The 14,605-nt window shown below is 40.0% G+C and overlaps 1 protein-coding gene across 1 annotated transcript; it reads right to left on the reverse strand.

Moving 5' to 3' along the window:
- Positions 1–14,574, reverse strand: LOC109463069 (sorting nexin-27-like). Its single transcript, XM_019759775.1, has 10 exons — positions 14,301–14,574; positions 9,440–9,677; positions 6,248–6,511; positions 4,471–4,575; positions 4,052–4,130; positions 3,499–3,659; positions 2,047–2,136; positions 1,665–1,814; positions 630–758; positions 1–201 (listed from the first exon to the last, which is right to left on the reverse strand). Exons 1-10 carry the CDS (start codon positions 14,546–14,548, stop codon positions 88–90), a joined length of 1,578 nt encoding a protein of 525 aa, XP_019615334.1. The 5' UTR covers positions 14,549–14,574; the 3' UTR covers positions 1–87.
- Positions 14,575–14,605: the final 31 nt, after the last annotated feature.

A 14,605-nucleotide genomic window follows, 5' to 3' on the forward strand; every position in this document is an offset into this window, starting at 1 on the left:
ACAGGCCTCAGAAATGATACTACACGGCTACTTTACTTTACAAGGGCATCCCACAAAAGCTGACAAAAGCCATTGAATTTGCTTGAATCAGCACATAAACCTTGTACGTATACAGTATAATGAAAACCAACTCACATTTGCTGCTGTGACTGTACCTAGTTCCTGGACGATCCTCTCGAAACAGTCATACATGTACACAAACTGAGGGGAGTAAGAAAAGACCAGTACTTTATGATGCGAACCTTGTCAATGATCGTATTGCATTATGGGAGGCACGGTGTACTATGGGTAGCAAACAACATAGATCTTCTCAAGGATATTGGACTAGGATAAGATCTACTAGACTAGGACTGGATAATTGTTTTAGGCATGGTTTTGCAGTGTTTTGTTTGTCTTTCTGGTTGTTCTAGGGTTAAGGCAAAGGGCAAAACAGGCCCAAAACACTAAGCCCAACTCTGCATTTGTTGCAAATGTCCGCGCTGCTAGAAAGACATGTAACTCTTATCTTCCATGATTAAAAGTACAGGTTTGAGATTTAGCAGACAACTTTTGCATGAAATATTGACTAAAGTTCCCAGTCCCCTGTCAGTGATGAATGGATGTACGGTACAGATGAATGAGTGGCTTACATGTGGTGAGAAGATCCTGACCCAGCGTGGTTTTTTCTCCCCTCGCTGGTACTGGAAACAGAAGGCCATGCCCTCATCATCCACCTCCCACTGGGTCATCTCCTCCCAGCTGAACGTGATCACCTGGCTCTGTACAGGTATAACATATTAGAGGAATGGGAGAGCCTGGCACTTTTCTTGTATACAACAGACTTTGTCAATATCTATATACACACTAATGGGAGTGTAACGCTCTTCTCTTATATAGAAGTGGTTGTATGTCAATTGGGCATCATACGAAAGAATTGTCTTGCGAGACTTGTTCCGATGTGAACATGTCCAGGAACACATGAGAGGCAAATCCTGAATCCAAAAGCTTGAAAGCCTACACACGCAAGGAATATAGAGATACAACATACAGGGGGGCTGGGACCGAGGGTGATGCAGAATACACTATGCTGTATTCTTTTCATGCCATATACCCAGCCATGAAAATACAAGTATCAATGCAAAATGCACCAGAAGTTGAGAAAATTTGCTGTATTCAAACAAAAAATTGTGAGAACATTGGTTCCAGTATTCAAATTTGGAATGGGAAGCACATACATTTCACTGCACATTAAGGCCAATTATGTACTATTTTTTCTCTGATACATGTATCACATGAGTATGCTCTACTCCTAGCTATATAACTGATACATTCAGAAGCGGACATGTTACAAGCCACTGTGTGATAGGCAATAATTGGAGTTGGCATGTGTGACAAAGGTTTGACAAGCTCCAATCACATAGTCATACTTGCACAAATCACTGGGGAAAACTGCTATGTGTAACTGTCAAAATGTGAACATCTCAGCAGCTTGCAATGGTAACATTGATAGTGATATTCCTACTGCATGTACTTGTATTATCAGCAATTGCTGCAGTCTAAAATGGATTGCAGGGATACATCTGTCAACCTGCAACTCTACAATTTCCGCTACTCAAATTCCCTATTTGTTCATATGCATGTAAATATAGTTTCTGTTCCCCATCAAAGCAGTAGTGTAACCTTACCTCTGGTTCTCCCTCCTCTGTACATGCCGTGAGTGTGAAGTGTTCTATGGTCAGGGCCACGATGACATGGCCCTTTTTCCTGGAGTCACAGGGGCAGTGGGGGAATGCAATCTCATTGTAGCCTTCACACTTCCTCACAAGCTTCAAATACTGAAAGGAAGGAAGAAGGATGGATGGAAACTGATGAAGTAGAATTCAATAGCTTTTCATCATCAAGATTTATCACTTTGTAAGGAAATTTGATAGTGTCAAAATGGTGGCGCCACCACAGTGAATCAGATTAGATTAAAGAGCCAAAATTGGCTGCATAGTGAAGACAAAGCACTGATTATAGTCCATTAAGCTGGAATAATGTCCTGGAAACAACAAGCTGTTTTTGTACCTCTTGTTTCTTGCCCCTGTCCTGCAGAGACTTGAGTTCATAAATGTGGTCGCCCGGCCTGATTCTGCCCTTCCCAACATCGTCTATAGCCTGTAACAAACAATACTGTTGTTAGTCATCTGACAAGAAATTGAGTTTTCCTGCATTGTTTTATTCATTATTGTGAATTTCTTGCTGGATGTACTAGCAATCCTTGGGTTCCTGAGCTCCTAAACTGTACCATTCATTTCCAGCCTATGGGAAACAATTTTAACTTCCAATTTGACCTTCCTGTCAGTCTTAGGTTATGCCATTTCCCCTTACTTACTGTGACTCTATCTACTGTATTCAAATAATATGGACACACAAGCAAACAAGCAAGCTCAGCAAAAAACAAAATCTCCGTACACAACTGTATACAATACAGACACATACTTGTGGTACGACATATTCCCCTCAAAGACAACTGTTATGATTTGAATCCCATTCCCATGCAGCAGTCAATTTGTGCAAACTAGATTGAAAACACTGTACAAATTGGCAAAATCTGATTTGGTTTATGCAGTGTTTCATTTTCCTCTAACTTGAGATGACAGAAAGACAGATGTGATGTTGCAGGATGACAGAACATGGATCTACACGAGATCGAAGCTTGACATATTATACAATCACCCACGTTCCACATGCATGCTCCTAACCAGCCTGTCAAACTGTGCCCCATGGGCCACATCTGTAAGTGTGTGATGTGGCCAAAAGTCCTGCTGATATATCTTCACTCTATCTGTAGGTGCAGAGGTCAGGCCAGAGACTGGTCCATGATAAATCTGTCTTGTCACAGTCCAGACAGGTGACATTACTCTCCACCACCAGGACTGGGTCACTGACTGCTAACTGCCGCTTATGGCAGGACTTCTATTGACCTATGACTTCTCCTGGAATCATATCTTCAACCCTGCTTAACTGTGAGATGGGAAGGTGTTTGACATGGAGCTAAACGAGCCGAATCCTGTCATGGCTGTACTCCACATTATACGTCAAAGGTAAGGTAAAGCAGATTGACCTAGAAACCAAGACATCAAGGTGTTATGTTTCCACAAAAGTTTATGTATCAAACTTTACCTGGTAAATCATACAGGCAAGTTAAAGGCCAATAAATTCAACTTCACTGATTGGTGTGAGTAAATTGCAGATATATGTATGTATCTATCATTACTGCAGTAATTGATGTACTTGGACTTGGCAAATACTGTAAATCACTTTATACTTGCTGTACTTTTATATCAGCTGTTTCTGTGGTCACTCTGTACCGCAAATTATCTATCCTGTGAAGAAAATATTTGCCGACTTTCTTTTTTCTGCACCTGCCTCCACTGTGAACATTTTTCTGAGACTGCAAAATTTTGCTACTGCAAATATAAAGTGATTTATAGTACCTGTTGCTGTCTGTGCACTATTTGTGCCACCTACACCCACCTGCCAGTAGAAGAAGGTGTTGGCCATGTCCAGGTGCGACAGCTGCAGTTCTCTCTGCAGGTCAAAGAGCCATTTACGCAGAGCGATGCAGGTGGAGGCTGCAGCTGTGTAGTTCTGGATGTACAGGTTATGGGGGAACTCTGTGGGCACCAGTTTTCTCTCTACAGGAGACAAAACACAGGAGAGTAACGTACGGTTCTTAGGCAAATGTGAAGATCTTAGCACACTGGCGACACCAAATCCGTCTGTGTCCTCATCAGTGTTTGGACACTGTATCAATGATTAGCTGAAAGGCCCGGTGGGCATCACTCCACTGTACAGGGAGGGAAGTCATGCAAAGTGCCTTTTCCAACATTGTGTATGTCAGGAGATCGAACCTGGGACCTCTTGGTTCCAAGCTGAACCCTTCAACTATTATGCCACATGATGCAACATGAACCAATGTAAACATAGGTCAAAATTGTTAGTCAAACGTTGTGACACATCCTTCCAAATACTTATGTGCATACAACATTATGCAATGATGACTGATTTTGTTCCGTACATAACTCACCAAAGTTTGTGTCCATAATTTCAAACAGTCCGAAGTAGGGAAGTAGTTCCTCATCAAGTCCCAGTTTGTCTACTACAGCCTGTAGAAACAGAGGAGTTTAGAGCCATTAATATTACCAGTAGTACCAACTATAGAACAACAAGTGGGGGTGGGGGGCAGTGCAAAGATAGAAGTCTAGCTTTAGGCCTGGACTGACAGGCAAATGTAATTGTAGCACAAGGTGAAGAAAGCTTACCCTCAAGAGCAGAGTACCTTCCATGTTAACCATTACATTATAGATTGGATACCAATGGTTAAGTATGTTATACAAATTAATGAGCTTCTTGATTGATGTCCTTTGGTGGCATATGAGAGCTTGAGAGAGATTTTGCATCAATCCATTGCTATAAGGGAAAAATGAGGGCGATAAGTAGACTTACGTCGTAGACCTGGTCTGTGTTGTTGTTTCTCCTGATGGTGACAGTGAGTGTGCTTCTGTCTGGTAACAGGACTCTCAGGTCCACCTCAGCTGTACCACTGTTCACCTGCAGCAGTTAGGCAACACAGTCATACATATCAGACAGCACATAAGTACCTATTGGGCTATTACATTCCTGACTATGGACATAGAAGTGGCTAGACATATGCACATATATAATGGAGCTATGAGGAAGCAACTTGGATGGAAAAGGATTACTTTTTTTTAAGATTTCTGCATTGACAAATCAAGCAATGGAAGAATCATACATGTATATACAAGTCATTGAAGTTCACTACTCCACAGTAACTAGGAAAACTGTCTGTCAGATGCCTGATGGATTTTGTTAAAAGCAACTTGGAAATACGATTTGATCTTAATAAAATATCCATTCATACAAATACATCATGACTTCAAAGCATTACTGGATAACAGTCATGTAAAATCTACAAGGTTTCCTTTCTGATCAGAGCATGTACTGGTATTACTGAAGTCAGCACATGACAAGTTTGTCTTTGTCATGATCTAATCTAATCAAGGCAAGACCATCGTCTGGAAGTTGAGTAAGTGAACCCGGTGTACATTTGTACACTTGTATGTTTCATACTGATGTTAAATACCCGTAGACAACATGACCATACCTTCATGGCCACAGACCATCTACATGTAGATCTAACACACACAAACTATGGTACAAAACATAACCAGCCTACAGAAACAAGATGGGATGAACAGCAAAACAGCAGTTGTAACAGAGCAAAACAGCAAGAGATCTACGGTATGACAACAAAATCTAATAATGGTGCATGAAGTAATAAAAATGGGTAATAGCATGGGCTAATCACTCATCAGGTGGCTGAATTAAAGCAGGGAAATCTGTATGTCAACACTACATTTTTATGTTTTGAACAGAAAAGTACAAAAATGAAATCAAGCTGAGATATTTAGAACTGGAAGCCATTTCATTCCTTTAGTAGGTGTGTACAATGGTAAAGAGTAGTGATAGAGCAGAGGGCAAATGAAAACTGGTCGTAGTCATACCAGAGAGTGCACGTTAATGTTGACAGTCCACTCAGGGTTGGGCTAAGTAGAGGAGAGAGAGCAAGGACAGACAAATCATGCCGTGTAGCAGAACAGGCCCAGACCAGACAGACAATAACTCTAACACCTTTTTTTTCCTGTCATCAGTTTTCTGTAGTAATGTTAAACATCAGAATGGAAATGTTGGTGACTCACACTGCTTGCTCTGTTGTAAGTGAAGCAAGCTGTACCATAATACGTACTCGTTGTGGCTACTACTACATTGTATTATTCTAAAAGTTATCTACAACAACTCTACAACATAACAGTTAACATTACTTACATTACTTATGTATATAAACTTTCAAGGGTCAAACTTCAAAACAACTGTTTCAAGACCCATTGACTGGCACAAGAAACAGATCAGCATCTTTAAAACCTTTTCAAGAAGTACAGGTACGCCTTTTGTATTTGAATGCGTAACTGAGAGTTTCACAGTTTTTACCCATCTCTGCCATTTTGAGAAGTCATGGACACATTACCATCATTATATTGTATCAGCAACACTGAATAGTAACAATGATATCATTAGAGGATCAAGTACGCAACCTAGCATTTCTAGTCAAAGAAGAGACTGTCTATCTATCAATCAATCACTTTCCTGAAACAGCAATACTAGATTTTGGACAGATGTTATGCTGGTAAACCTGGTTACTTACGTCTTTTTCTGTGATGTCTGCCAGGAACTCCTGCATGACGTCGCTCTCAGCGATGACTCGGATGGAGCAGACCTTCTCTAGGTACTGTTCCAGCCCACGCCGCCGCCCGTCCAGCTGCTGCTCGGACAGCGTGAACGGCCACTTCCCCGGCATCTTGGGGAAGGGGAACTCTGGGAACTCCCTCTTGAGGGTCTGATGGAGGTTGGAGAACTCCCGGTACCTCCTGGCACACAGCTGCCTCCCTGCCATGTAGATATTGTACACCTGGGAAATACAACAACAACTTCATCTGAATGAAAGCTCATCTGTGTTGGTAGAGTCCATAGTTGTAGAGTTTGAACTTAATTCCAACATAAAAAGGGAGCTCACCACAAATTTACACATGGAAAAAAGCAATAAGGACTTCATCTGTGAATAGTTTCATCAAGTTGGTGAGTCACTGAATAAAGAGACTCTTGCTTTTTAGACAACCGAGTGTTTTACTCAGCCAAGTCGTTTCGGTGACCATCTGTCACCTTCCTCAGGGCAATTCTGACTGGTTCACATGGCACAGCACAGGTGGTGCTGCTATAGATGTGTTCCCATCGTAGATACCATTCCTGTGCATTTGGGAATGCATTTATGGTAGCAGACACCTGTGCTGTGCAATGTGAACCAGTCAGAATTGCCCTGAGGAAGGTGACAAGACGGTCACCAAACCATCAGCTGAATAAAACACTGGGCTGCGTAATGAAAAAAAAGAGTCTCTTTATTCTTTATTAGGCTTTTCCGTAACAAGATGGAGCGGGAGACAAAACAGATGATTGCTCACTCTTCACGTTGTCTCCCCCACAGACATATAAATTACATATTTACAAATATTAACAACATATGTACAGTTCGCAACAATCAAAATGCAGTACAAGACAATAATATTCAGACAAGAACTTCAGATTTATCAAAAGAAGACTATCAAATTAAATTATTAAGCAAAAGCCCATCTTAGACCATCGTTCTTGACATATTCCCAAGCATGAACAAGCCTGTAAATTACATCAACAGGGCAGCATACCAGGTAACTGAAATTGCTTGGACATTTTCCAAGCAAGCTCCTGGTGCTAACAGTCTTACAGGAGTTAAATTGGCAGAAGATTTGGCAGACAGGAGATGTGTGTACACAGGAGATGACAGAGGATTGGCTCTGGTGGATGATTGACTCAACCTGTACTGTAGTAAATGAGATTGTTCTGCATGGATGGAGTCTACCTGATGATACATTCATCCCAGCATCTCAAAGTCAGTATGGTAGAAATGGGAAGTGTAGATTAGATAGATAGATAGATAGATAGATAGATAGATAGATAGGACAGAAGACGTAACTGCTTATCTTAGACTTAGAGTCAGTATGGGTGGTACTGCTAAACCTGGCATATTTTAGTCTTACTGAATCAGATGTATATCTTACTCATTCCGTAGAAAACCTAAAAACTTTGTGGATGCAGTGCCATGATCAATATGGAAATATCCAAATTTTCTTGACATACAGGTAAGTATCCTTGGTGACGAAAAATGTCTTTGCTTCCAAATTGACTAGTCTGCATGATACTATTATTGAACTTGATCAGCTGAATAACCTTTTAACCTTTTTCTAACTGAGACAGCATGTCGGCACAAAATTTGTACTGGTTAAAGGGTTAAGCTACATGGTGAAGGTTAATATCGATTTTGAAATTTTGAACACCATGAAAATGTCGTGACATTTAGCTCCACACTGGTTGATGACTGAAGGGGATAAAATGTTGGCAGGCAATTTTCCTTCTAGATGTGTGGAAAAGTCTTGTTATCTAGAGTCAATTCCGCGTCACCGTGTGGGTTGTTATTGTCATTATTTAGAAATGTTTTGAATTCTTTGTAATTGTTTGTCTAAGAAATTTCATAATTTGGAAATATTTTGAACATCTTGTCAATATTCTAAATAATTCCCTGGTTTTCTAAAACGTTTGAAATATTCCTGATGTGGATTGTGACATTTCCAATAGTTTCTAAATATTTCTAACAGCACTCTACCATTTTTTACCATTATTTCGAATTATTTCTAACATTTTGTAAATAGGTCAGTGGGATGGGAAGGAAGTAATTCACACATCCCTGTGAAGTACAAGGTAGACTGCCTGGGTGTCAGGCATTGATGCCTTACAACAAAAGAGCCACCAGTGTCCAGCAGTGAAATCTAAAAATATACAGAAGAATACAGAAGAGTAGGATTAGCACCTACTTTTATGGGGGCAATTACCCACATCTACCATTTGATTATTTGTTTGAAATAGTTCTAAATATTTCGAATTGTGAAAGAAACACATGGGTAGTTCAAATTTATTCTAAAGAAAGAGATCTTTGGACAGTCACATTCAAAATGTTTCAGAAATATATAAATGAATTCAAATATATTCAAATTTTTATTTTCAAATTTTTGAAAAATTTAGAACTTTTGTTACTGGGGTATTCTTTTCTTCTAAATAATTCAAACGTATTAGAAACATGGAGAAAAAACCCGCTCGGTGACGCGGAATGGACTCTACCTTACAGGAATGTTATCAGCATTCTCACATCTCAGTTGATACAGACATATAGACATTGTGCCAGTATAGCTCTGACCTTGTGACATCTAAACGTATACATACATGTACATATTATAACATAATATGTAATATAAATCCACATAACATGTCTGCAAAGTGCTTAGATGTACCGGTAGGTAATACCACTTCAGAATATGTAATACATCTTCAGATCTAATTCTTGAAAAGAACAAAAACTTTAAAAAAAAAAGCTTTGTCAGACCAATTATTGATTAGAATTTCATATGCATGAACCACTAATCACACATTGCTCCGTCAGAGCCGATTTCTGATGCACATCTTTAAACTCATGCCGCCATGATACTCGTCATGTAATGATGCTTTCTAAACTCCATTTTTGGTAACAGGTCAAAAGATGTTTGATTTTCCATCTACCTAATAGGTATTGACATTCTAAATGAACTAGTATGAGTAAGCAGTAAAAAGGTCTACTTTTTTTGACCACAGAATTAAACTACATTGATCTTCAAAGACTGACTGCATTCAAGTATTGGAAAATCAGTGAAAAATGGACATCTAGTATTGGACAATCTTGTGTCGTTAAAAGTATGGCCATCGTAGTGGATAAACTTACCACAAATTTCTCGGCAGAAGTTTCCAGTGTTCTGTAGTCCGGTATGGAGATGGGGAGGGCCCTCTTCTCGCTGTAGTCTACACAGGCGTAGGAGGCGGAGTTGTCGTCGCCCTGGGAGTCCAGCCGAGCCGCTTCCTTTCTGGACACCGAGACGACCTTTAACGTGAGAGCATCGCCTCCCGACTTGATCAGGTCCACTACTCTTTTGTGAGTGGCACCTTCCACGTTCTCCTTATTTCTGTGGAAAAAAATGTTTGTTTGTTTATTTGTTTTTTTCCTTAAATGATGATGATCAATCTGGCATACTCATTTTTACCTGAGTGAATGAGGAAAGTTGCCTTTCCCAATGGCACATGGTTGGTGACTTGGCAAGATTAGAACACGGGACCTCTTCGTTCCGAGTCAAATGCTTTGCCATTAAGCCACACAACCCCACTTTGTCTTCCTACCAAAATGCTGAATATCCAAACCTGTGAGATATAAGCTTGGTCTCAAGTTGAAGAAATTACAGATAAAAAAACTAGCCACGACGTTTCCATCAACGTATCGTCACTCAGGGGTTTTTCTAGAAAAAATTGGCATGAGGGAGCAGTATCACGGCGAGGGAGCGAAGCGACCGAGGGGGGGTTGGTGCGGAAGGGGGGTATCCCCCCTTCCGCCATGTGAAGCCTTTGAAAATTTGAAGTTGAAATGGGACATTTTGAGGCTACTTGAGGGGGGAAATTTGAACTCTTAACCTCAATGTACCTTTTCCAAATTTCTATTCATGCATTGCATATTTCACTTATAAAATATAAGTACAACCAACAGTACACACAATCTGCAAATCACCCTTTATACACTTACACACATAATTAGTGATCAATGTTACTAGTAGCTCCAGATGACAACATTGGGTTTGCCACAAGCTGAAACCTTTCCCATGGCACAATTGCAACACATTCATCCAAGCTGCTACAAACTCAGGTGTTATGTTTCACTTCAGAGCCTGTTCTATAGTATGCAAATGAAGGAGGCCTAGCTACATGTCTTTTAGCAAGTTCTCAATGAACATTGTTTCTTCCATTCAAACTTTTACTACTAGAGCTAAATTTTCAAGTTTGTGGTAAGATTTTGGAATTTTTATGAGAGTAACATAGTTTGTAATGCTAGAATATATTGTTATGTGGTGTTGTTTTTGTATTTTTACTGGAAAAAGATGATTTTGAAAAAGACTTAGGCTTCAATCTGAAAATTGATATGAGGGCGCTGGTTTGTTACATGAGGGCGCTGCGCCCCTGTTCCCCTGTTCAGAAAAACCCCTGGTCACTGTTCCAATGAGCAATTATTGATTATATGCAGCTATTGATTTCAGTCATACATGTACACAGATCCAGCACTACAACTATCAAATCAACAAGTAATCCGGATCGATACCTTAGCAGCACCCTACAATTGTTACGGGCTATTAATTTGTTCTTCCATCAAAAACCAGGACAGGTTATTCATGAAAATTGGAAGGATGTAGGTCTTATGGGTGTTAAAACTACATTCAAATGAGAGGCCATAAGTCAGAAATAAGAACAGACGTAGGGTGTCTCTCCTAATTTTACTAAAACTTCCATGAAATTGCATGCTTTGTGCTTTTAGAGTAGAGAAAATGAAAATGACAACATTGACTTTTCCCTAATCACCAGCATTTGTCCCTCATTTAGACTAGAGACCAGGCTTTTAGCTAGGGGGTGTCTTTTGGACGCCCTGTACTGAAAACAATGAGAAATTGGACGCCCTACTTTTTTGTAGGACACCCTAAAGACGCCCTATTTTTTCCACTCCCAACCCTTGCCATGCACACATGCCTCCCTTCAGCCTTACTATAAATACAAAAATGATGGTTTACTGAAGGAAAAAACTCAAATTTACACCTGAAAATGCAGAAAGTAGTGTTTGAGAGCATTATGAATTAAAAAAAAGCCCCCCTAAAATCTTGCACTCAGCATGTCTTCACTGTGATAGCATACAATAAAAAAAAATGGACGCCCACCAAGAAAATCCTAGCTAAAAGCCTGCTAGAGACCTTTGTGGTTTTAACCTTTGAGACACAAAACCTTGTTACAAGTGTACCATCAAGATGCAGTAAAGATTTCCTGGCTGCCATATGATAATGTGTCAAGGAGTAGTAATTTTCATTAAAACCTGAGGAAGGTAGATGAAAGGTTACTACAATGTTTGTACATAAAATCCCTCTGGCTTGGTAGTTTAGATCACAGAAAATCCAAATGATGCCCAGACATTAAAGATTTTTTTAATTCTTTTGATTCCTTTGTGCTTTAAGCAGCTTCAAACATATGGAAGGGACCAAAGGACTATTTATGCTAAGATTAATATTTCTTATGAAGATGACATAAAAAAACAGAAATCAACCTGCTTTTGTACGAATTTGAAATGGAAATATTTCAGATCAGTTGAGATCTATACTGGACATGCTTGGTGACATTGACTACTAGCAATAACATATTCTCAGTCAGGATTCTGGCTGATTTGACATGTAAAAATATATTTCTGGCCGATTGGTTGAGTAAGTAATTGAGTGGTATACCTCAATTGATAAAGAGGCAACAATACCAGCTTCAAACTATGAAATAATGGTATTGAATGCTTTCCCCATAGGAGCCCATAGTGATTGTTTTGCTAAAGCCAATTTGTATCCACTGACGTCACGTTCCAATCATTAACTCTTTAAACCTAACATACCCTGGCGTAAGTAACAAATGAACTTCCTGTAATGCCACTGAACATGTAATAACCTTGGCAGAGATAACAGGGTTTTGGCACATGCCTAATTGCACAGTGTGGCACCAGTACTAGCCATTGTCAACATTGGGTGTGTGGTATATATAGCACAATGTACGTATACAATGTAAGTAATACTGTTACAGTGCATTGTGGCTGACATTTGTTGCATACAGAATTTGATGGAGGTAGCAAAAATTGGTATTCTAGGTTGCAACACATTCTGGTGGAAGGTCAGCATGTTATATAACATACAGGTCCTAACTATAGATCAAGGATGCTTCCCATCCCAATGTATATTTCTGCTGTCAGCAGCTGTAACGTGATGACTTAAAGCAATGATAAATATGACACAATGTGTACATGCAAATATACACACATACAGCTGAAAAATACCTCTCACCACTGAATTTTAATGTCTTCGGTGGTAGTACAAAGCTATGTGTATTCATGAGACCTACTGTAAATTGTAATTACTGTAACTATAGTGTTGAAACACACTGGGGAAATGCTGGTCAGTACACAGCCAAATGAAACCTTACATGACCATTGATGCATCTCATGTGATACTCTCTCCCGCATCCAAAAATGATCACATCTTTCGATATTGCTATTTTGCGATGCAGTAAGTGGTATTTCAGTCCTAACACGCCTGACCTTCTGTTGCCAACACCATAACTGAGACACGAAATAATTTCAGGAGGTGTCTGCCCTTGAGTGAGAGACTGCAGTGAAAAGACATCCTGCTTTCCATTTGTACAAACTGAATGCATCAATCAGACAGGACCTGGAGGTACCTATGCAATATGTGCCTACTCGTAGGTGTTCCCAATTTTACCTTAGTAGGAATGCCATTAATAAACACTGAAGAAACAGAAATCGATATCTGTTAGCGTGTTCCCTTCATCTCATCTGAGAGGACATCCCTAACCAAAGCTTAGGTATACTCGTATTTACTGTTCTCATTTTCACCTTGGAAAAATACAGGTAGGTGTGAAGTGCCTTTATCATGGGCAAAACATTGGGGCCTGCTAGAGATTGAAACCCAGTACTTTTATATTACATGTATATTCTACAACCCTTTCTGCAAAACCAGCTTGCTATCAGGACCTGTTTACAATACTACAGCATGAACACAGATGAAGCTTCCAAACAGGTACACTCTACGTACACTAATACTAAATCAGCAGAAAATGTAGACAATATAAAAAAAAACATCAGTAATTGATTAATTAATGTGACAATATCACTGAGTAACATGGACATACAATTACATGTATAGCGTACAAGATGCATTGGTACAAATAGCATGAGCAGTAAATTCAATTATTACACACACAGTAATGCAGAACACAACTTCCATATCATCATAATTTAGTGCCCTCAATAACCATGGGAAAACCAGGTTAAAAGTTCCTACACATCGCCAGACCTACTGTCTACACACATAATGTTTCAATTACAATGATCACACCGTCTTATCGTGGGCCTGTTTTTATCACACTGGTGGTGACTACAGTACAACTGGCAGGACGTGACCATGCATCTTGTTGCCCATGAACTTGAAATTATTAGACATGGGTGGCTTGACATAATGGTGTTAACACACAGTTGGCTTCTCATCCCCACACCTCGTGCCTGCCATGGGGGAGGTCAGTGAATCATATCCTGGCTGAAAACTACATTTCTCTACATGCTGAGTGACCTTTGATCTTTATGTACATAACAAAATTATACACTTGGGCAGGCAGCACTGGGTTTAGTGTATGCAGCAAGTACCTCAGACCAGTCAGAAATGAATATGACTGACTACAATTATTTTGTTTCTCTTCTTTCATACCTTTTCCCAGTGTACTAAAAAGACCATAACCATATACAAACTCAAATTATGGGACACAGATATCATTCGAAGTTACATTTATTTTACAGCATAAACACTTCGAACATAATACAAAGGCCAAAAACGAGTGACTATACTGTACTGACTGGCGTATAAGTTATATGCCAGGAGTAAAGGACTATCAAAGCATTGGCGGCAACATTTTTTTTTTTTGTTTTCATCTTTTTATCAAGACTGAAGTTTACTCACACTTCAAGGATCCTATCCCCTCTCTGGATGCCGGCCTTGTGGGCCGCTCCTCCCTCCAGCACGGCGGAAACATGTTGTAGCGGCGCGTACAGCTGCCCGTTGATGCTCCGTAACTGGCCTCCTTCGCTAACCTGCCCCCGGACGTTGAAACCGAAGCCTGTGTCTGTTTTGTAGATGGTCACGACCCGAGGTTTTGTAGAGACTTGATCGGGACTAGGAAGGTCTTCCTCTCCCCCGCTTTCCGCCATCTTGCGAAATTGCTAGTGTGGATCTCGACGAGTCCACTGCAGAAATAGGGGTGTTTC

Source organism: Branchiostoma belcheri, unplaced genomic scaffold (assembly GCF_001625305.1).
Source record: "Branchiostoma belcheri isolate BF01 breed outbred unplaced genomic scaffold, Haploidv18h27 scaffold121, whole genome shotgun sequence".
In the NCBI taxonomy this organism is placed as follows: Eukaryota; Metazoa; Chordata; class Leptocardii; order Amphioxiformes; family Branchiostomatidae; genus Branchiostoma; species Branchiostoma belcheri.

Excerpts from the sequence above, each read along its gene's own strand:
- LOC109463069 (XM_019759775.1), bottom strand. The coding sequence starts at position 14,548 with ATGGCGGAAAGCGGGGGAGAGGAAGACCTTCCTAGTCCCGATCAAGTC. Across the intron at positions 9,678-14,300 it reads GGGGATAGGATCCTTGAAGT|AAATAAGGAGAACGTGGAAG; the intron begins GTGAGTAAACTT and ends TTTTTTCCACAG. Across the intron at positions 202-629 it reads TCAGGATCTTCTCACCACAT|TTTGTGTACATGTATGACTG; the intron begins GTAAGCCACTCA and ends TACTCCCCTCAG.